Below are 23819 nucleotides of genomic sequence, written 5' to 3'. Positions count from 1 at the left end.
TACACCTAAAACTTAGTTATAATGGCTGACAATAGTAGAGAAAGTGAAATTAATGTTGATGGCTTTGATTTTGCTAATGGTCAAGCTACTAACGATGCCCCTATGCTTGTGAACTATCTTGTTACTAGGCTTCAACAAGCCATGGGCAACCCATCCCTCCAAGGTGAAGTACAACAGCAATTATGCATCCATGGGATTCTCCAATCTCCTCACTTAGAAGAGGGAGTGCCTGTGAAAGCTCCTAGTGAGATTTCTAAAAGAGGGCTCTTTACGGTGAGAGAAGAGGAGGACCCATACGAAGGACCCAAAAGCTTACAAGTTGATGGGGCAACTCCTTGACCAAGGAGATCCCAAATCTCGGTAGAGCCCCCTACCGAAAGAACGAGAAAGAAGTGAATCTCCCGCCACCTCGGTGGAGATGGCACCACGAAGAAGGCGGGCAAAACGCTCTCCAACACCCCCTAAACGGAGAAGACCATCGGATAGTCCTTCTCATCGTAATTCAAAGAAAGAAGAAAGGAAGTATGAGAAGAAAAAGGCGAGAAAGAGTTCACCCTCTTCTCTATCTTCATCATGCTCCTCCTCTTTTGAAGGAAGTGATGGTGCGGCTCCCAAAGAATTCAAAAGGAGAGGCCATAGGAAATCCTATGCCGCTTGGAAGAGGTCGTCCAAGCTCAAACAGTTCAAGGAGGGAGGAAAGAGTATCTCTTTTCTTACCTACGATGGCACCTTTGGTGCTACGGACAAAGTCTTGGCCTTGATGCGACATTTGGAGATGAGGGCTTCACGAAGTCCTCCAAGATATGTCATGTAGCCATGCATCTCCAAAAGTTTGCCAGGCAATGGTGGTCTAGCCTACGAGCAAATGGTGAAGCTCCACGAGCATGGAAAGCTTTAAGAGATTCCATTATGAAGCAGTTTTTGGCTAGCGATGCCAAAGACAAAGTGCTCACCGAATGGCGAAGCTTGAAGCTCTCTCCCTACGAATCTATTCACAAATACGTAGACAAGTTTTGGGATTTACATCTCAAAGCCACTGTCTACAAAAAGATAGATTTTGGAGAGCAAAAACAACAATTTTGTGCGGGTTTATCTGAAGATATGGCGGAGTATGTCAACTCCCAAAGGCCTCGCACTATTTCAGCGGTCATACACCATATTATGGTGGCTTCACGAATGCACTTCCAACAAGGGGCTAAGAAAAATCTTAAACCCATGGAAAGCAAAGACCGTAATGAGCCTAAGGGGAAGGACCATGTCCAAAAGTTTCCCAAGGGCAACTTCAACAACAACAAAGCTAAGGAAAAGGGAGTCTACAAAGGCAAAAATAAACTCTCTCCTGAAGAGCTAGAGCGTTATCGCAAGGATAACCGTTGTTTCAAATGTGGGGAGCAAGGGCATGCTTATCGTGCTTGCCCACAGAAGAACACACGCAATGAACCTCCTAGAGCTTTCATAATTGAAGTTAAAGAAGAAGATGCTCATCACAAAGGATCTCCTCTATGCCATGCTTGGGGGAAGGTGAGAGAACATGATGCTTTCATTCTCTTCGATAATGGCTCTACTCACAATTTCATATCCACGGAGTTGGCCACTAAGCTAGGCATCCAAGCCTTTGAGATGGGAAATCCCCTACCAGCCGATAATGCTTTCAAGGGAGAAGAAGTCCTAGTTACTCCCTTGATTGGGAAATTGAGGCTTCATGTCCAAAGTTATGTGGACAAAGAGGATTTCTTCATCTCTCCCCTTAAGCATGAGGATGTAATCCTAGGGGCACCATGGTTTGATCGCATGGCGGCCAACATCAAGTTTCCTGAAAGGCAAATTTACTTTAAATACAGGGACAAAGACATGTACATATATGCTAATGAGTCAGGTAACACTATACCTCTTGTACATAAGCAAGCTTTTAATAAGTCAATAAAGAGCTCTATTTTCGTGTACATGATATTTGTAAAAGACTCTCAAAATGAACCTAATGTTCTGTCAAATAAAAATAAAGGGAAAAAGAATTAGGGTTATCTAATTTCCTTAATGAATTCCAAGATGTTTTTATTGACGGCATTCCTAATGAATTGCCTCCAAAACGAGGGGATGATGACCATGCAATCGAGCTTCTTCCAGGAAGCTCACCGCCTAATAAACCTCCTTACCGAGTTTCTCAAGCTCAACAAGAGGAAATTATGCGGCAAGTGCATGAGTTGGTTGAGAAAGGAATGGTTAGGCCTAGTTCATCTCCATTTTGTTCACCAGTTTTATTAGTGCAAAAGAAAGATGGCACACATCGTATGTGTGTCAACTACAGAGCACTAAATAGGATCACTATCAAAAATAGGTTTCCCGTTCCGCGGGTAGAAGACCTATTTGATAAGCTACAAGGATCGACCTACTTCAGTAGGATTGACCTAAAAAGTGGCTATCACCAAATAAGGATTGTTGATCAAGACATTGTAAAGACCGCACTTCGCACTACGTTTGGTCTCTACGAATTCATTGTCGTGCCTTTTGGCTTGACCAATGCACCAGCTACATTCAACCGCATGATGGAGAAGCTCTTTAGGCCTCACCGTAGTTACACTGGAGTGTTCTTTGATGATATAATCATCTACTCCAATTCCTTGGACGAACACAAACAACACCTCCAGGTAATTTTTCAAGTTTTGCGAGAGAATAAGCTTTACATAAATCAAAAGAAAAGTGAATTTTTCTTACAAGAGATTCAGTATTTAGGTCATATTATCTCTAAAGATGGCATCCAAATGGATCCATCAAAGTTAGAAGTAATAAAAGCATGGCCTAACCCAAAGAATTTGCATGAATTAAAGCTTTATAGGTATGTGTGCATACTATAGACGCTTCATAGAAAATTTCTCACTCATAGCAGGACCATTGCATGACCTAACAAAAAAGAATGTTAAGTATGCATGGACTACCAAAGAGAACATTGCTTTTGAAAAGCTTAAAGAGAAGCTTATCTCTCAACCTGTGCTTACACTACCGGATCTCTCAAAGCCATTTGAGGTCCAATGTGACGCTTGTGGTGATTGCCTCGGAGCCGTGCTTCTCCAAGAAGGGCATGCCATAGCATATGAAAGTCGAAGGCTCTACCCAGTAGCAAGCTCTAGGCATATATGAAAAGGAACTCCTCGCAGTTCTACATGCCTTAGACACATGGAAGCACTACTTATTGGGGACTCCTTTCATTCTGCGGATGGATCACCAAAGCCTCAAGTACTTCATGACGCAAACCAAGCTCTCCGACAAACAAATGAGGTGGGCAAATTTCCTTTCGCAATTTCATTTTCATATTGCTCACATTGCTGCAAGCATAATCAAGTAGCTGATGCACTCTCAAGACGTCCGAGAGTGAATGCGGTTTCCATAGCAACTCACAATGATCTATCTTCTATGATAGATGAGTACGCTATCGATTCCGATTTTAAAGATGTGATGTCAGCCCTTGCACTAGAGAAGAAAGAGGAACCATTTACCTTACAAGATGGTTATCTTCTCTATGGTAATAGGCTATGTGTTACCAACTCACTACGTGAGAAAGTAATGTATGAATCTCATGCTCCTCCATATGTGGGGCATAGAGGGATTCAAGCTACCCTAAGAGGGATAGAAATGTACTTCTATTGGCCTACCATGAAAGCGAACATACAAGAGTATGTTTCAAAATGTGTGGTTTGCCAAAAGACAAAGTTTGATAGAGGGAAGAAACCTGGTTTGCTTCAACCTTTGCCAATCCCTAATTCACCCTGGGAGAGCATATCCATGGATTTTATCTTTGGATTGCGTAAGTCTATCCATGGGAATACGGGAATATGGACAATAGTAGACAGGTTCAACAAACAAGCGCATTTCATACCTGTCAAAAAGACTATTAAGGCCCATCAAATGGCAACCCTCTTTATATCACAAATCTTTAAGTACCATGGCTTGCCAATGTCAATAGTGTCGGATAGAGATCCTAGAATGACCAGCAATTTCTGGAAGGGTCTCTTTGAGAATTTAGGTACAAGGCTAAATTTCTCTTCGGCCTATCACCCGCAAACGGATGGTCAAAGTGAGATAGCTAACCTAACAATTCTTGATCTACTCAAAGCTCATGTCACTGAAGTAGATCAAAGATCCCAATGGGAGAAGTACTTACCTTTAGTGGAGTATGCTTACAATAACACAGTACATACATCCACGGGAAAAGCACCTTTTGAGGTAATTGAGGGAAGATCAAAAAGTCCCCTGCTACTTAAGGTACATGGGAAGATCTTCATTGCAGATGAATATAGCCGCGACCTACAAGAATCTTTCCAAAAGATTAAAGATGCTATATCCATCTCACAGCAAAGGCAAAAGTCTGCTGCTAACAAGCATAGAAGAGCCCTGAACTTTAAAGAAAATGATTGGGTCTTGCTTAAATTTTCCAAGGCTCGATTAAGGCAAACGACGGGCAAGAATCTTACGGGACACCAAAAATACTATGCTAAACTAGCAAAAAGGTACTATGGCCCCTTTCAGATTCTTGAGCCAATCAATGAGACGGCTTATCAGCTCAAGTTGCCCAACCACTGGCTCATACACAATGCTTTTCATGTGAACCTGTTCAAGCCTTACCAAGGAGAGCCACCCCAAGAAGCAACCATAGAAGACCCACCGGAGATTGAAGACCAAGAAGAGGTACTGCAGCCAGAGTCCATTCTCCGACACGAAGACAAGGTATTGAGAGGTGGTAAGATTATCCGACGGTATCTTATTAAGTTTAAGAATTATCCTTTTGAAGATGCTAGATGGATGTAAGGCATGCAATTAAAGGATAACCTAAACCTTATCAATGCTTACAATGATTCCCTAGAGTAAGAAAATGTAAATATGTTTTAAATGATCAATGTTTTTGTCTTATAAGACTATTTTTTTCTTTATTGTGCACAAATGTTAAGAAGTATGCATGCTTAGGATCAAGTTTGTGGAGACGACGTCTCCCAAACACCAAGTAGAGCTTGTCACTCTACTATGGAAGATTGATAGGACTAATGTGCAGACATGCTTGCCGCAGCTTCGGCTCTCAAGCGCCAAATGGATTAGTCATCCATTGTGGAACGGTGTCGTAGGGTAAAATAGGGATCCTATACCCGCTAAGAAAAGGACTAATGACTATGCTTTATCATCTCTACCTCATAGTCGAGGACGACTATGATTTCAAGAGAGAGGTAATGTCATAATAACTAATATCTAATTCTCCTAAATGATTTTGTCATGTTAAACTGATCATTTAATATGGGGAAGTACCAGGGGAGAAAAAGCTAGATTATTAGTAAAGCTAGCAGACTGGTCACAGTAGGGGGCCCACAATAGGGATCCAAAGGGGTACCATCTGCACAAGAGCAATGTGCAATGTGCAATGAATGGGCTCCAAAGACCTTAGGGTTCAGCCCATTAAGACTTCCAAAAGGTTAAGTTCCAAAATTTCAAAGTGTAAAGTCCAATGGTCAATTGTAAATGGAATTGGCTGCTTTGTGTGTGTGCAAAAGGCCAATAAGCTAGAGGACAAAAGCAAAAACGTTTTGGGAAGATGACAAAGCTTAATAAGTGACTAGACACACACACACACACACACACACACACACACACACACATATATACACCTAAGCTTACCCTTTCCACAAAGTAAAGAGGACACATGCAGGTGCAAAGAAACCCCCAATTCTTGCTGAATCCTATTGGATGGGCACAGAGGTGGACCAATGAGAAGTTAGCTAGTGTAAACTAAAATTTTATTTTTATAAATACTCAAAAAATAACCAATAAGAAATAGTCTCCCTAAAATACTATTGGACAGTCAAAAGGTCCAATGATAATTAAGCAGTTCCTAAAATTGCTTAATTCCTATTGACCAAAGGACTAAAAGGTCCAATAGCAAAGCAAATAATTAAATTAATTATTTGGCATTTACAAAATGGAAAAAAAGGATGGACACTTGTCACAAGGCTCTTGACTGGGCCTCTCAAAGGCTATTGGCCAAATTATTTACGGGCCAATAGGAAGCCAGCAAGAGTAAAACTCATACTCAAATACTATTGGCTAGGCTTTTCAAGGGCCAATAGGAATGCAACATGAGTAATTGGCAAGGGGGGTCAACCAAGAGGAGAGAGGGGGCTGTTTTGGAAGGGCATTATTCCACACACACTCACACAACTCATGTGTAGAGCAAGAAAATCATCTCCTTCTCCAAGCTTTAATGGAAAGCTCATCTTCTTCTCCAAGTTTGAGAATGGAGGCCTACACCAACAACTCTTGGATATGGAATGCAAATCCAACCAAGAGCTAAGCTTCAATGCCATGCTTCTCTCCTCTATTATCTAATTACTAAGCTAAGCAAAGCTACAAGAGTAATTAAGTGAGGAAATACTTCTTTCCTCTAGATCTACTCTCATACCCCGCTAGCTCTCACCATCTTCGAAGGTGTGTGAGGTCTTGGGTCTGAGACCAACGAGTAACTGATGTTATGTGTTATCACATGTAAGTTTGGGGCATGAAGCTTCCATCTTCATAGCACCGACGAGTTTTTACCAAGGAACACAAAGAATTGTATTGTACAAAGTCTCTCTTAATGGGAGAAGTTATAATACAAATGCCTAATGGAGGGGGGACCGGTCCATGTAAATCCGGTCCTCAATAGTTGTCAATTGTTCTATTTCTCTCTCTCTTTCAAGTATTGTTATGCCAAACTAATTAGGTGTTATGCTAATGTTGTTATCTCCAACCAAGCACTCTTGTATGCTCATTAGGAATTTGCTCTTAATGAAATGCTCACTATGTTAAGTTATTTTCCGCTATTTACAAGCTTTATAAACCAGTAATTGTTACATGAGAATTCATAATTAAATTGCTAGTCACGAGTTGGAATGTCATGCTTGTGGTGTTTTGATCAATGTGTATGCCAAATGTCGTGCCCTCACGAAAATCAAAAAATCTCTTGAACAACGTCCTCTCGTAGAGCGTATTGATTGGAGGATATGCTTGACATGGCTGAAGCCGTGGGCTATTTTAATCACATTTGAAGTGAGGGTTTCTCATCAAATGAAATCTCTTAGTGCGCTTACAAAAGCACAATTTTTTTATGATGACCCGTTTGTCCGAACTGTCATCTGTTTGAACGTGATGATTGCAAGATATGCCCAACATGGTTGCGGCAAGGAAGCATTGCGCTATTTTCATTGCGTGCACAAAAAATTATGCTATGATTATTGTAGGATATGTCCAACATGGTTGTGGCAAGGAGGCTCTAGGCTTTTTTACCAGACGTGAAGAGAAGGAGAAACAAGAAATGCCCAACATGGCTGTGCCAAGGAAGGAAAGTGCTATGCTCACAATCAATTGGCTAGTCATGGCTATTGCAAAAGCATGTGTTGCTTGGCGATGCGTTATAAATTGCCAGGCTTGGCAATGCCTTGGTCGAGACGTATGCTAAATGTGGTGCACTTCAGAAAGCACAAAACGTGGTTGTGGAGATTCCTGTCCCAAATGTCGTCTCTTGGAGTGCATTGGCTGCGGGATACGTGCAACAGGAGCAGGGCCAAAAAGCTCTCAACTATTTTCAGCGGATGCAGAACAAGGGCCTCTCTATAGATGCAATCACATATGTGTGCATCTTGAAGGTACATAAGACACTGGTGTGGGCTTAAAAATTCACTTTGATATTGTTAGTAAGGGGCTGCTACAAAAAACTACCATGCTTGGCAATGCTTTGGTCGATATCTATGCCATATGTGGTGCTCCTTTGCGGGATGTCGTCTTTGGAATGCACTGATTGCAGGATATGTGCTGTTTTCAGCAGGTGCAAAGCGAGGGCCTTTCTCCAGACGCTATCACCTATATGTGCATCTTGCAGGCATGTGTCTCTATGCAAATTGATCTTGAAAAGAGACGACGTGCTCGGCACTGCCTTTGTTTATATGTATGCCAAATGTTGGAAATTTGTCGTGCTTGGCAATGCCTTGGTCGATACGTATGTTGAATGTGGTGCACTTCAAAAAGCCCAAAATGAGGTTGGGAAGCTTCCTATCCCCAATGCCGTCACTTGGAGTGCATTGATTGTGAGATACACGCAACAGAAGCAGGGCCAAAAATCTCTCGACTGTTTTACGGATCCAAAGCGAGGACCTCTCTCCAGATGCAATCACATACGGGTGCATCTTGAAGGCATGTGTCTGTATGCAAGATGTCGATATGGGCTTAAAAATTCACTCTAATTGTTAGTTAGGGGCTGTTGTAGAAAACTATCGTGCCTGGAAATGCCTTGGTTGATATGTATGCCAAATATGGTGCTCCTGAGCGGGATGTTGTCCTTTGAAATACAGTGATTGCAGGATATTCCCGACAATGGCAGGGCCAGGAAGCTATGGACTGTTTTGAATAGGTGCAAAGCGAGGGCGTTTCTCCAGATGTTATCACCTACGTGTGCATCTTTCAGGCATGCAAGATGATCTCTAAAAGAGATCGCGTGCTTGGCATAGCCTTCGTCAATATGTACGCCAAATGTGGGACACTTTAGGTAGGGATTTTTCAAAAAATTATCGTGCTTGGCAATGCCTTAGTTGATACGTATGCTGAATGTGGTGCATTTCAGAAAGCACAAAATGTGCTTGGGGAGCTTCATGTCCCGAATACCATCTCTTGGAGTGCGTTGATCGCGGGAATGTACGCCAAATGTGGCACACTTCAGCTAGGGCTGTTTCAGAAAAATGTCGTGCTTGGAAACTCTGATATTGTCAAAAAGGGGCTGCTGCAAACAAATGCCATGCTTGGCGAAGTCTTGGTCGATATGTATGCTATATGTGGTGCTCCTGTGCGGGATGTGGTCTTTTGGAACACAATGATTGCAGGATATGTCCACCAATGGCCGACGGGCCAGCAAGGTCTGGGCTGTTTTCAGCAGGTGCAAAGCAAGGGCCTTTCTCCATACGCTATCACCTACATGTGCATCTTGCAAGTATGTGGATCTATGCAAATTGCTCCCAAAAAGAGATGGCATGCTTGGCACTGCCTTGGTCAATGTGTATCAGCAAGGGCTGTTTCAAAAAGCGTTTCTAATCGTTTCCACGCGGGTCAATGAGAAGCTAGATTTTTGAATCTACGCTTATGCTAACGTAGTAAAAATTGTCGTGCTTGGCAATGCCTTGGTCGATACGTATGTTGAATGTGGTGCACTTCAGAAAGCACAAAACGAGGTTGAGGAGCTTCCTGTCCCCAATGCCATCTCTTGGAGTGCATTGATTGTGAGATACGTGCAATAGGAGTAGAGCGAGAAAGCTCTTGGTTGTTTTTAATGGATCCAAAGCGAGGGCCTCTCTCCAGATGCAATCACACACGCGTGCATCTTGAAGGCATGTGTATGTACGCAAGATGCCGATATGGGCTTAAAAATTCGCTATGATATTGTTAGTTAGGGGTTATTGCAGAAAATTGACGTGCCTAGCAATGCCTTGGTTGATATGTATGCCAAATATGGTGCTCCTGTGTGGGATGTCGTCCTTCGAAATACATCGATTGCAGGATATGCTCGACAACGGCTGGGCCAGGAAGCTATGGGTTGCTTTGAGCAGGTGCGAAGTGAGGGCCTTTCAACAGATGTTATCACCTTCGTGTGCATCTTGCAAACACGTGGCTCTATGCAAGATTCTCTTTAAAAGAGAGTGCGTGCTTCGCATAGCCTTTGTCAATATGTACGCCAAATGTGGGACACGTCAGGTAGGGATTTTTCAAAAAATTATCGTGCTTGGCAATGCCTGGTCTTGATACGTATGCTGCATGTGGTGCACTTCAGAAAGCATAAAACGTGCTTGGGGAGCTTCATGTCCCGAATGCCATCTCTTGGAGTGCATTGATCGCGGGAATGTACACCAAATGTGGGACACTTCAGCTAAGGCTATTTCAAAAAATTGTCGTGCTTGGCAAACTTCGATATTGTTAGTAAGGGGCTGTTGCAAACAACTGCCACACTTGGCAAAGCCTTGGTCGATATGTATGATAGATGTGGTGCTCATGTGCGGGATGTCATCTTTTGGAATGTGTGGATCTTGCAGGCATGTGGATCCATGCAAATTGCTCTAAAAAAGAGATGGCATGCTTGGCACTGCCTTGGTTGATATGTATTAGCAAGGGATATTTCAAAAAATTGTCGTGCTTGGCAATGCCTTGGTTGATACGTATGTTGAATGTGGTGCACTTCAAAAAGCACAAAGCGAGGTTGAGGAGCTTCCTGTCCCCAATGCCATCTCTTGGAGTGCATTGATTGCGGGATACATGCAACATGAGCAGGGCCATAAATCTCTCGGTTGTTTTCATCGGATACAAAGCGAGGGCATCTCTCCAGATGCAATCACATACGTTCACATACGTGTGCATCTTGAAGGCATGTGTCTGTACGCAAGATGCCAATGTGGACCTCTCTCCATGTGCTATCACCTATGTGTGCACCTTGCAGGCATGTGGCTCTATGCAAGAGGCTCATACGGGCACATAAAATCAGCTTGTTATTGTCGGTCATAGCCTGTTGAAAAATGATGTCGTGCTTAGCACAGTCTTGGTCGATATGTATGCCACATGTGCTGCTCTTAAAAAAGAGACGGTTTCTCACCAGACGAAGTCCCTTGGAGTGCTTTTATATCCAAATATGCCAAGCAAGGGTAGGTGAGAAAGATCTGATACTATATTCTAAGATGCAATACGACATGGGCACGTTCTTCATGACCATTTTGCCTAAAATATTGCTCGTCGAATGCATTGAATGATGGGAATGACGTCTCTTTCAATGCATTGGCCATGGGATACGCATCACAGGAGCAAGCCTAGAAAGCTCTAGGCTGTTTTCAACTTTCTATCCGGAGTGCAGACACATGGAATGTACTCATTATGGGATGTGTGCAACAAGAGCAAGGCCGGTGAGCGATATTGTGAGCGATACTAGAAAGAAGTTGTGCTTGGATTTGCCTAGGACGATGTGTATGCCAAATATGTTGCTCTTCAAAACGCACAAAAAGCGTTCAAGGAGATCCTTCTACGGAATTCCGCCTCTTCAAACACACTAATCCTGGGATGTGCCACACGTCAACGGGGCAAGGAAGCTCTAGACTATATTCAGCTGATGCAAAGCAACCTTATCTCTCTACATGAAGTGAGAGCATCTCTCTGGATGCAGCATCTTGAAGGCATGCCGCAACTTGCGACAAGCAAAGATGTATGGACATGCCTCGTTCAAAAAAAGGATATGGTGTTTGATGTATTCAAACAATGGGTGGCTCATGTTGAGACACAAACATGTTGTAAGTCAAAGTGCTTACGTATACATAATTGAGGAGCGTATATGTCTCATGATGACAATGCATTGTGTTGAGAAGGGTATATGGTGTGAGCTTCGTGCTCCCTATATGCCTCTTCGAAATGGTGTTGTAGATCGCATGAACAGGCTTATACAAGAAATGGTGCGTAGTATGCTTACTATGGTTGGATTGTCACAAAGTTTTTTGGTTGAAGCAGTTATGACCACTGTGTGCATTTGATCAATCGTGCACCTAGTGTTCCCTTTGGGTGTTCTAGTGCTTGAAGAGGTATGGACAAGTTCTCCACCATCTTATGGTCATCTTTGTGTGTTTGGCTATGAAGCATATGTACATGTGCCAAAGGCAAAACACAATAAATTGGATCTAATAGATAGGAAGGTTGTACCATAGCCATGATGTTGTATTTCATGAGGACTCTATGCATAGAGCACCGCTATGAATAGTTGAGGTCTGCAGATAAGATCTTCTCCCCAATGGTGAATATGAACCTTTGCACAATGCTTGCTTTGATGGCTACAAGGATATGGAGTTAGTACAGTTTGATGTAAAGACAGCTGCATGAGAATTTGTACATGCAACAACTAGCTGTGTTTGTGGCTCCTAGTAGAGCCTTGTTAAGTAAGTTTCGCAAGACCCTTTATGGCTTGAAGCGAGAAAATCGTGAGGTATCATAAATTTGATAGATTCATGCAATTAGAGAGCTACACCCGCAATCATGAGGAGCCATGCATCTACACTCATAGGGCTACAAATGGTAGTCTTATTGTTTTGATTTTGTATGTGGACGACATGTTGATTGTATGGAATCCAATTGTGGATGTGGATGCCTTGAACCATAGGCTACATGAGACCTTCCCTATGAAGTACCTTGGGGATGCAGATCATTCATGATTGTTCTCGTAGCTATAGTGTTTGAGACAAGAAGCATACATTGACAAAGTTATCAAGGTTCAATAGGAGGGGGGGGGGGGAACCCTTTAGAACCCATTGCCTACATATGTGAAAACTACCCTCAAACACATGCATACACTATAGAGATGACTACCCTCGAACACATGCATACACTATAGAGATGTCTAAGATTCCTTATGATTCAGCTATTTGTGCTTTGAAATGACATGGTGGCTATGCGTCCAAATATTTCCCATGTAGCTGGTGTGGTTAGCAAGTAGTGGGATTTAATGAGAGGCATTCTCAAATACTTGAGGGGGACTTCAGAGTTGTCCTTACACTTCAGCAAGTAGGATATGTTTATGTGCAAATATGCTGATTTAGACTATGTAGGGCCAATAGACACTAGGAAGTCTACTGCAGGCAATGTGTTCATAATTATAGGTGGATCGGTTTCTTGGGCATCACGTCTACAACCATGTGTTGCTTTGAGCACATGGGGTATTGCATCTACTTTGCGACATTTCTATATAAAAATTAGGGCTTGGAAGGAGCTATATATGGGCTGGCTAGGAGGAAAATCACCTTCAAGCTAACCTCGGTAGAACTGAACCAAAGTTGACCAAAAAGAATAAACACGATGAACTTGAAGACCCAAAGTAGAGTGCAACTACCCACACATTGCATCACAAATCTCGGGACTATTCGACAAGATGTTGACATGGTAGTGCAATAGTGTTGACATGGAAACATAGAGATTAGGGTGATAAGGGTTTTCTTTTTATGGTAATTTTGAAAGCAGAAGAATTTTAAGTGTTGTTGGAAGACAAAAAGTATCACATGATTTTTGTGCTTTTAGCACTTTGTATAAGTAACTTATGATCTTTAAGTTGGTTTTGGGCGTTTGGGGCCAAATGCCTATAAAAATGAGGCCAAGGTATAGTTAGTCTCAAACTACGACTCTATGGTTGATCCAGATGAAAGGAGGCAATGGAAGCAATGGCAAGCAGGTAGGCACACATAGACAACACACATATAAGACGGGGCGGTAATCACACACAAGCATTGTACTAGTGTCTGAGTAAAGTTATTCATATGGATGAAAGATTGGATGTACACATGGGTGGCCGAACACACTAGCCTTCAACCCAACAATCTCCCACTTAAAGGTAGTGTGCCTTTAAAGTGGCTAAAGTACAACAAAAGTTAAGCCAACCCATTAGCAATCTACAATGTGGTGAACGCTTTGAGGCTAAGGACTCGGTGAGTATGTCAGCAGGGTTATTGTCAGTATGTACCTTGACAAGCTGGATGTGTTTTTCCTCTAGCACCTCTTTAATGAAGTGATACCTCACCTCAATGTGTTATGTCTTCGCACAGAAGACAAGATTCCATGCCAACGCTATGACGCTTTAGTTATCACAATGTAGTATACAACATTTGCAGCCAAACCAAGATCTCCCACTAGCTGTGAGATTCATAAGGCCTCTTTGGCAGCCTCTATGGCAGCCATATATTCAGCCTTAGATTCTACATGCTTAGCTGACCAATATTGCAATTGTGCTAAGAGTGGTTCAGACGAGTGCGGCGAAAGTTTCACATTTTGTTTTTGCCGCGAGTTGCTATGTTCAGATGGGAAAGAGGCAGGATATTGAACAAAAAGGTTGGGATTGGATAACATCCAATAGGGATAGCCCACTTTGTTTGACTCTTCGTTTCAGCCGTGCAATTGAGGTTCAAGCTTTGATGTCCAAAAATCATGCAGAGAAAGTGCTTGGAAGATTTTTCTTTCTAAGGGGGGGAATCGCCCAAAGTTTTGTGGGTATGACAATTCTGGACACCTTTTTGGTTCAATCCTTGTGCGCCACAAAGGACACACGCCCCTTTCTGCTTCTTTGCCGCTGGGTCGTCTGAACCAACCTAACATACTTGTACACACACTTGGTATAAAGAGAAGGTAGCAAGTGTTAGGCAAACACTGTCAAGCGTATTGTTGGTTCAAACCTTGTCTCTTGAGATCTACACCAAAGGTATTTTAAATCCTTTGGGTGCAAATAGACAACATAACTAACAACTCATGTGGGATTTTTATGCCACTTTTCAAATGAATTTCTTAAGCCAAATGATCGGGAAAAGTTAAAAGGGGGCCTTGTTACTTTACTTTGTGCAATAAATTTTTTATTTGGCCTGTGCTGCACCTACTTTACGACATTTGTATTGTTCGTCTGTTCACCCATTCTCGTCTATGCCGAGCGAGAGGATCCAACCCGGCGTTTCTCTCTGCTCTACGATCAACGTGTAGATTTCCTACCTCGAGCTCGGCTACATGCCCGTGAGTTGGTAACTGAAATCAAGGATTAGGACAAGGAGAAGCAGATATATCCCCCAGTCCTTCTGCTGGGTGCTTTTGGATCTTGTACTTCCTCAAATCGTAGATCAGAAGCTACAAGCAGAGGGCAGCATTTTACGTCTGCGTCATTCTGATCATAATTATCTTCGCCATCTATGCGACTGACATAAATCCAGGTCTCTCTCTCTCTCTCTCTCTCTCTCTCTCTCTCTCTCTCTCTCTCTCTCCCCCCCCCGCCCCCAAAGCGCAACAAAACCCAACCAACAAAACCAAAAAAAACACACACTCCTCAATCCCCCTAAAGGCAAGTTTTTTGGCTCAAATATTTCCGCCACCCAAGCAGTGATTCCACATGGATCCAGAGAATGGAAAGACTAACTAACGTTGTAAACCTTCACACTGATCCCATGGAAAGTGTGTACTCTGCAGGAGCTTGTCATGCTTTTGATCCGTGCCCTTTGTTTCGGCATTATGGTTTTGCAAGATCTGATGGTTTCATCTTTTAAGGAATTTGGTTCTCTATTTAACTTTCTCTTAACTGCATTTAGGGCTCAAATATACACTATTGATGCCTTGCACCATTTAGGCTGGCTAAGGGGTTTACCTTCTATGCCTGTGGATAGGTAGGCCCCAGGGACTTCCAACTATATGATGCTTTTTCCCTGAATGTCCGTGCCCTGCATACTTGTCATATTTTTATGTCCTTCCACATATTGATCTCTTCCAGTCTTGTATTTTACACCTAGAAGAACTAGCTGGCTGTTTCTTACATTTTTGGCTAAAGAAGCTGCCAAACTGACTGTTTCATATCTCATTGAACTGCACGCCCATAAGTTTTGAGCTCACTGGGTGAGTACTTTCTTTATCTCAAGAAATGGCAAAAGTACCTAACTCATTGCACCAATTAGGGTACATGTCTTGAGGGTATGCTCTTCTTTGCAGTTTGCTGTTGGCATCTGATTTGTTGTTTCCCCACGTTTCTATTTTACTCGAGGTTTTAATTTGGATCTTGTATGTTTTAGCCAATTGAATGTTGTAAATTTTAAATTACTTGGGATTATACAAGCTATATTTGTGCAATGAAATGCAGGAATTGTAAACCTTTTTCAAAGGGTGCTGTTGTTTCTGGAGATGGATTTGAAGAAAGCTTTTGATCAGACTGTTAGGGAGTTGTAAGTCCTTTGATGCTGATTACCAAAAGTTACAATGATCTGTATAGGTGGGTTTCCAATCTCTATGCTGTGCTCATCATCCCCTGTTTACTTTTCAGCAAAAGAGAGGTGAATAAGGTTCTCAAGGTTCCCGAGATTGAGCAGAAGGTAACACTTAGGAAGTTCAGATTCTGCAACTTTTGACTAGATTTGTGCATGATGACTAAAAAGCTTTAATATGTATGGAGCTTGTTGCTAGTAGATTTTTACCCTGAATCAGAAATTATGTCTGGGAGATCTTTAAGTATTAAGACTCTATGGGCATATTATACGTTTGTGTGTGTAGTAAGTCATTTGTTATGGCACATGTAGGTTCTGGATGTTACCAGCAATGAGCCGTGGGGACCACATGGAACAGTCATGGCTGACATTGCACAAGCGACTCGGAACTAGTGCGTTTGAGGCCATACCTTTCTTATATAAGCTTGCTTGACTTTGCCTTTAGTGTCCCACAGCTTTCTTGAAGATAATTCTGGGAAAACTCTTTACTCTGTACAGTAATGACTATCAAATGATAATGGCAATTATATGGAAACGCATAAATGACACTGGTCGTAATTGGCGGCATGTCTATAAGGTAAAGTTGCATTCAGCAGCAGGATTCATGCGTTTCATGTTGTATGTTTATGTGGGTTTTGTCTCTTACAGGCACTAACTTTGTCGGAGTTTCTTGTTGCACATGGATCTGAAAGGGTGATAGATGAGCTGAGAGAGCATGCATATCAACTTTCTGTAAGAAGCTTGCTGCTAAAAAAATTAACTCCTCAGCGTTAATTGTGGTTATTTTTGCAATGCAAATCCAAAGAGTCGTGGAGTTTTAAATTTCACGTGTTTTCCACAGAAAAAATAGTGTTGTCTCTTACCTTCGGAGTGTGACAGAAACTAAGTTGGTTGTTTTAATCAAGGTTGGTCTAACTAGGGTCAGACTTCATACAAACCTGAACCTACTCTTCAGCATGATGACTTGTGTGGGGATATCATGTGTATATGGTGAAGTGAAGTTGGCACATTGCCAGCCGTAGGAGATTATGTATAAATTTTTTGTGTAGTTGTCTTAGGTATTCAAGGTTATGAATTAATTCTTTGTACTCTTTCATGTCTTTGGGGTGAATGACGACAAAGTCAAGTTTAGGAGATAATGCTTTTTCGCTTGTTTCGTTCGTTTGTTTCATATTTGGCTTGTGAAAACAAGCCTTGGGGAAGCTTGAATAAGCCTTGGGGAAGCTTAGGAGATTGGTTCATAGCTTTAGTCCTCTCTTACCTTATGAAGGTGTCTTTCTTGCCATTACAACATAAAGTCTGTAGGGACTTTCGCTAACTTCTGAAATATGTTTAATTAAATGATCATCCTGGCAATTAACCACAGGTCTACTTTTGTGTGTAGACCCTAGCAGACTTTCAATATATCGACTCTAATGGTAGAGATCAGGGTCTAAATGTGCGAAAAAAGTCAGTGTCACTTGTGGCATTGGTGAATGACAAAGAAAAAATAAGGGAAGCACGGCAGAAGGCTGCTGAAAATAGAGATAAGTATGTGCCTTCTTTCCAAGAAACGTTATCATGTTGATGGAATTACTTTTTTGAGTCTGATTGCATTTCTTAATTCGCTATAATTAATCTTTTTTGTGTGTTTAGGTACCGTGGTGTTTCTTCCACAGGAGGAATGTACAAGCCCAGTTCATATCATAGCACAGGGGGAAGTTATGGTGGTGATAGGTATGAAGAGGACAGCTATGGAAGCAATTCACGGTATGGAAATCGGGAAGATGATAGGTATGGAAGAGATAGGGATGGGGACCGATCTAGAGATGAAGATCGGTATAGTAGGGACTGGGATCGGAGTGGCAGAGATAGTGATCGATCCAGCAGGGGAGATCGCTACAAAGATGAGTATAGCAGAGATTATGATCGTGAAGAGGATAGATATAATTCTAGGAGGGGTGACGATAGGCAAAGTGACAAGTACAGAAGTTATGAAAGGGACCGTGATCGAGCCTATGACGATGATGATCGTCATTCTTCCAGGTTCTTTTTCATAATAAAACTTTTGTTTTAACGACACGAGGATTAGGATATGTTATATGAAAAGAAAGTGTTTTGCTTGTGAACAGGAGTGGTGGAGGCAGAGGTGATGAATATGGGGCAGATGAAAGGTGAGGATTCATATGGGGTGATTATTTGCACAAAGTTGTTGATACTAATGGCCCAAGCAAACTTCATTTTATGCAACTTGTCTAGGTTCTTAGGTGTCCTCATTTCTTGTAAGTTTTTGCTAGGTTGAAATATTTACGCCTCCTTGGATACTTTTTTTTTAAAAACTTTTGATTTTAGTGGACTATTGTCGGATTCAGCTCAGATGCTATAGTGCTATATGGTTTAACCTGCACTGGAAAATACTTTATGTTGTCAATATACCCAGACTAAAAATTTCAAGCCAGTCTCTCTTGTGTGCTTTCACTTTCGTGCTTTACAGTTCTTGTTATGTGCCTGTTCTCTCCTTTGGGAACATCAATGCATTACCTACGCTATGGCGAATTTGTGGAAAGTTAGTGTTACCTGTCTTTGTACACTTAAGTTTTAGAACGATTTAGGTGAAGAAACGTGGTAATTTTAAAATTTAAATCGTAAACATTTAGTTGCATGTCATTTTTGGCAAGTTCCATAATCCATGGAGTTTTAGTATTGTAGTTTGGGGATTGGAGTCTGCTTCTGACCTACATTTACCATTAGGACACATTCTGGAAAGCATAACCACAGAGGAATGTCTTTCCAAGCTTTTCAGACAGAGGATTGTGTTTGAACAATGTCTCAAATTGAATCAATCCATTTATTCTCATCACGTCACGTGTGATGGTTTGAGGTTTTTGCTTTGTACTCCTCATTTCAAACTAATCGAACATTTATAAAGCAAATCTATTAGGTACTTAATAGCATACGATGAGGCCATCAATTACTTCCCCACTCTGCATACCTTTGTGTTCTTGTACTTCCTTCAAATCTTGGCATGGCAGTCCCTGTATGGATTGCGTGAATCTGACCCCCATACTTTCTAGGGGGGATTCTTTTTTGGGGATTGTCTGTTCCCCCTAGTCTGAGGTTGTCACCTTCAAAGTTGTCCTCGATTTCATTTTGCATGCATTTTATTAATAAACTAAAGCCCTTTTCCCATCAGGATGTTTTCCTTTGGCTTGTAAAACATGGTCGCCATGAAATGCGTTTCGGTAGGTCAAGAAAGGTGAAACATTTCAAGCCTTGAAACTTTTTAATGATTGAGTGAAACACATGTTTCGCCAACAAGAAGTTATCATAGTTTTAGGGCCTTCAAAAATGCATCTATGAACGATTCAGTCCCAGGTTTCACTGTGCTCCAACATTAGTGTGACGTTTTGTAGTGAAACAATGTCTTCTTTGTATTTTGTACTCTTTTGTTTTATTCTTTTATAACAAATTAAACAGATATTTAATACTCAATTGTATTTCTTTACTCTTGATTTATGTTCTCTTTTTCTGGAATGGCATCCCGAGACCTTACCTTGCTTTATTAGGTCGCAGAGACAAACTTCATTCTCTGGATTCTGCACCTATTTCATACTTTTTATGTTTTGTAAGGCTGCTTTAATTTTGTCCAGATTTATGTTTATGTGTGGACTTGTTTTTACAAATTCCTGGATTGCTTTCATGCATAGAAAGTGTTTGTTACTTGCAGGGATATTGAAAGTCTGGTTTACGTGTTGGGCACCGGGGACTTATTTTTGAATTACTGATATGAGCTTCTTGCTTTGATTTTCCAGGAGGGCAGATCGTAAACCTGCTGATCCTAGAATGATGACTGCACCTCCAAGCTATGAAGAAGCGCTCGGAAGCCCCGACTATCGTGCAGAGGAGCAAAGGCAAGATCTTTTATACGATTGTGATAGTTTTGGCTTCACCATGAAAGCTTGTGAATTTATTTTACTGCTCAACAGAGATGGCGGGGGCTTGGCTGCTGCTGTTGCTAGGGCTTCCAAATCAAACGCAAGTCAAGTAAACAATGCCCCAAAAGCACCTTCAACACAGAGTCAGAGTGATGATTTTGATGAGTTTGATCCACGTGCATCCTCAGGTATTGTTATGAAAGTCTCGTTTAGTTTACATCAACAGTGTGTGAAAGGCTTTGCCCCTGTTTGGAACAAAAGCAAGCAGCTAGGGGCATTGGCTGTTCATGCCAACTCTCTTCAGTGCAGCCTAGTACCCATTGCGCCCCCCCCCCCCCCCCTACCCGGGCGCCTCCTCCTTGCCCCCAAGCCCACCCCACCATCCTCTCTAAAGGAGGACCTTTTAAGTCAGGTTCTGAGAAGTGATATACCAGTGATTGTCAAAATTCTATGCCTCCAAGGATTATGCTGCTTTAAGCCTGATAGACATTAGCTCCTATCTTTGTGGGCAATCAAGGGCCTTGGCATTGTGCCACTATTGCTATAGATTCTGTGACATTTAGTTTCTGCATACTCTAATAAATGGTTCATGTTCACCAGCAACATCAGCACCAACGTTCCAGGTTGATCAGCCTTTCAGCCAAGCAGAGCAAGGTGGAGCTGTACGAGTACTATCACCTGGTCCAGTAACTAGTCTCTCTACTGCTCTCAGTAGCAGCTCAAGTGATCTATTTGGAGACCCTGGTACTTACGGACTTCCACCAGCTGCAGCAGTTATGCGGGTGAGTCCTAGCTGCTCGTTTCCGTGTGAACATTAGCAACTCTATATATGTGACTGTTTTTCTCATAAAAATGCAGGACCTTGATGGTGATGTTTTTGGAGACAATCCATTTAAAGCTGAAACATTAGCGTTAACAAATACTTCCATCACATCGGCTGCTGTCAATCCACCACTCAGTGTTACAGGGAATGGGGGTGTTGCAACTGTCAGTGTGAGCACAAATAGTTTTGGTGCTTACACACCTGCGACGACATCAATACCAAGTCCACCCATGCCTGCTGTCATGATGAGCACAAATAGTTTTAGTGCTTATGCAGCTCCTCCGTCTCTCGTACCAAGCCAATCAATTCCTGCTCCTCCATCTGTGCCAAGTCAATCTGTGCCTGCCATATTTGCTAGCGGCAACTTGTTTGGAGATGATTCTTTTGCCGCTGCTTTTGGTTCTACTTCGAGCGCACCACCAACAGCTGCATCATTCACCACATCAGTGGCATCTCAAGCAAATCAATTTCAGGCAACTCCCTCTACATCGGCAAATGGTGCACGACCAGTGGTTGCATCATTCAACACATCCACAGCTCCCCAAATGAATCAGAACCTGGTAGCACCTACGGCAGCTTCTCAGCCACTGTACTCGATTGCTACCCAAGGACAAAAACCTAATCCTCTTCCTGCCATGAAGTCACAACAAGAGAAGAAATTCGAGACAAAGTCTTCAGTCTGGGCTGATACTTTGAGCAAGGGATTGGTTGATCTGAACATAGCAGGGCGTAAGTATCACTTTCTGTTCATAGCTTCATCATTTTGAATTTGAGGGAAGTCAAAACGTTTTCTTGCTTGCTTATGTGCAATGTTTGGTTGGCCCAGCAAAAAGCAATCCTCTAGCTGATATTGGCATCGATTTTGATCTCCTTCGAACAGAGAGAATAAAAGAAGAAAGAGCAACAGCTAAAACTTCGACAGTCAACATGGGGAGAGCTATGGGGTCTGGTTCTGGACTTGGTTTGGCTGGAGCTGGTGCTATAGCTCCTCCTGCTGCTCCTGTATTGATGACTAATGTAGGTTTGACTCCTGGAATGGGGATGACATCAATGGGGATGGGCATGCGACCACCTATGGGCCCTGGGATGGGAATGGGAAATCCCATGATGCAGATGAGTTTGAATCCTGGGATGGGTATGGGTATGGGCGTGGGTATGAATCCTGGGATGGGGATGGGGATGGGTATGGGAAACCAGCAACAGTACAGTGGATATCGGTAGGTTCATTGATGGTGTCTTGGCCTCTATTCATGAGGATGAAAACATAAAATTCATTGAGGTTGGTCTTTACAAAGCCAACGTAGTATCTAATAACGTGCTGGAGTCTCTTTCTTTATCAGTGCATCTGTAATTAATGGCACTCTTTTGTTGCCATCTTGTTCCTTCTCAGCTCCTTGAGATGCATACCCAGGTCTGTCCGGCTATATGGTTTTTCTTGTATAAACCATAGTACCTACTTTCAAGAATGGGGGTTTTGTCAGCCACTAGCTTGTATGTCCTGGAAAGTACTTAATTGAATTATTTTTGAAGGTAACTCTCGTCTAGCTTGTATGTCCTGGAAAGTACTTAATTGAATTATTTTTGAAGGTAACTCTCGTCTTTTGCCTTTCCCTAAGGAATAGCTTTTTCCTGTTTTGCTTCTACTTCGTTGGCTACATGTATGAGACAGTAAAGTGCCAAGGATGAAAGTCAGAACTTTTCGTCATCTTTATGGCTAATTTTCATGAGATGTGTTGTAGATATTGTGTGATTATAATGTGGATCTTTTTGGTATACACTTGGACTTCTTTTCGTGAAATGTGTTGTAGAGAGTGACTGTAACGTGGATCTTTGGATCTTTCTTGGTACACACTTGGTTGAGGTGTGCATAGGTGGGATGAGATGGGTGTGAACGGAGCTTGTGTTGCATGGGAGAGGCTTCTTAGCTAGAGCAGTTTGAACGTACATATGCCTTATGTTGCATGGGCTGCTTCACCATCATAAAGTCAATGGAGGGTGAAAGCTCAAAGTCTTTCAATCGTGAATCCACAGATATGATGTCCAGAAATAATGTGGAAGGAGGGATTTGGTGCTCTTTGACAGGGGTCCTTGTTCATCCCATCCACCTTAGCAATCCACACAAAAACCAAGGCTTGATGGACAAACTTAGATTGCAAGTGTTATACATTTGAAAAGCTCGTTTGGTGTGTCTCGATGAAATGAGAATGTTGATTATCATGTGCTAGATAGTGGCCAAGGTGGTAGGTTGCCCTTGCTCTTCACGCCACATAAGGTTTCTACTTGAACTGGTCACCATTGTCATGCATGTCTTAATTCACAATGTAGTACAGCAGGCTAGAATAGCCTGCTTGAGATCGCTTTCAGTGCAGAATCAGAGAGTATACGCTCAGGTAAAGAAGAACCATGGTGAACAACCAGCAAGTATGAGCAGTAATGCACAAGAATATAGAGCCTGGTTAGAGAGCACTATCCCTGGCAAAATGAAGAGCTCACCTGTCTGTAGTGTTGTCCAATCACCAATATAGAATCTTTCTAGTTGCTACAAGAGGCATCCTCTGTGCGTCTAAACCGGAACATATTCCATGCATCATCTTAATTGACGAAGTGTCCATTTAATATGGAATAGTAGTAGCTTAATAGTGCTCGTGAGACTGTACATTGTTGGAAGTCTCCCCTTGTATCCACACCGAGCATTATACCTACCATCTACTAGTATTGGCAAAATGCAGAACTTGCTAAAGCATCTGTAGGAGCTTACAAAACTGTCAAGGTTGTTGGTCATGGGGCTGAAGATGTCAGCCGTGCATCCACTTGACCTTCTGTAACAGAATTCAGCTCGTCAACTGTTTGATGCACGCCACATCAGCAATCGCAATTCGAGGCTTGCTTGGATGAGCCAGTGAACACCACGTCAACAGCTGGAATTGAATAAGTATGCGACACATCAGCATGCTGCTCATTGCTTGCCATGATGGAGCGTCACCTCAGTAGTAAGAATTAACGATGCGTGATCAGTCAGGCCCCACTTCCACCGACCATTGATGGCCGGGAATGGTCATCCATTGACCATGCCCTTCAGAAAGTGCTCCCACCATGGCTCCTGACATCTGCCGGCCGCCCTTCCTTTCGGGGAATGGTTAGTGGATGACCATTCCCTACACCATGAACCCAAATAAAGACTTTGCTAGCTGCAAAGGTAGTCATATGGTTGAAAGCTGGTGACTTCCAATTAAGATACAAAATTTATCACTGCGACTACATTGGGAAACAATGGTCAAAGGTACTAAC

At 42.3% G+C, this 23819-nt stretch overlaps 1 protein-coding gene across 1 annotated transcript; it reads left to right on the top strand.

Moving 5' to 3' along the window:
* The first annotated feature begins 14436 nt into the window (after nucleotides 1-14436).
* LOC147451060 (clathrin interactor EPSIN 2-like) lies at nucleotides 14437-22065 on the top strand. The gene is made up of 14 exons (XM_086520012.1): nucleotides 14437-14759; nucleotides 15674-15755; nucleotides 15854-15902; nucleotides 16107-16186; nucleotides 16293-16371; nucleotides 16443-16526; nucleotides 17179-17324; nucleotides 17430-17819; nucleotides 17906-17947; nucleotides 19586-19684; nucleotides 19760-19896; nucleotides 20309-20490; nucleotides 20567-21260; nucleotides 21358-22065. The coding sequence occupies exons 2-14, from the start codon at nucleotides 15715-15717 to the stop codon at nucleotides 21750-21752; spliced, it is 2418 nt and encodes an 805-aa protein (XP_086376138.1). The 5' UTR covers nucleotides 14437-14759; nucleotides 15674-15714; the 3' UTR covers nucleotides 21753-22065.
* Nucleotides 22066-23819: the final 1754 nt, after the last annotated feature.

The sequence above is a fragment of the Adiantum capillus-veneris genome, chromosome 9 (assembly GCF_014529385.1).
Source record: "Adiantum capillus-veneris isolate H3 chromosome 9, ASM1452938v2, whole genome shotgun sequence".
NCBI lineage: Eukaryota > Viridiplantae > Streptophyta > Polypodiopsida > Polypodiales > Pteridaceae > Adiantum > Adiantum capillus-veneris.
The sequence above is the reverse complement of the archived record's forward strand: the minus strand, read 5'-3'. Positions and strand labels throughout refer to the sequence as shown.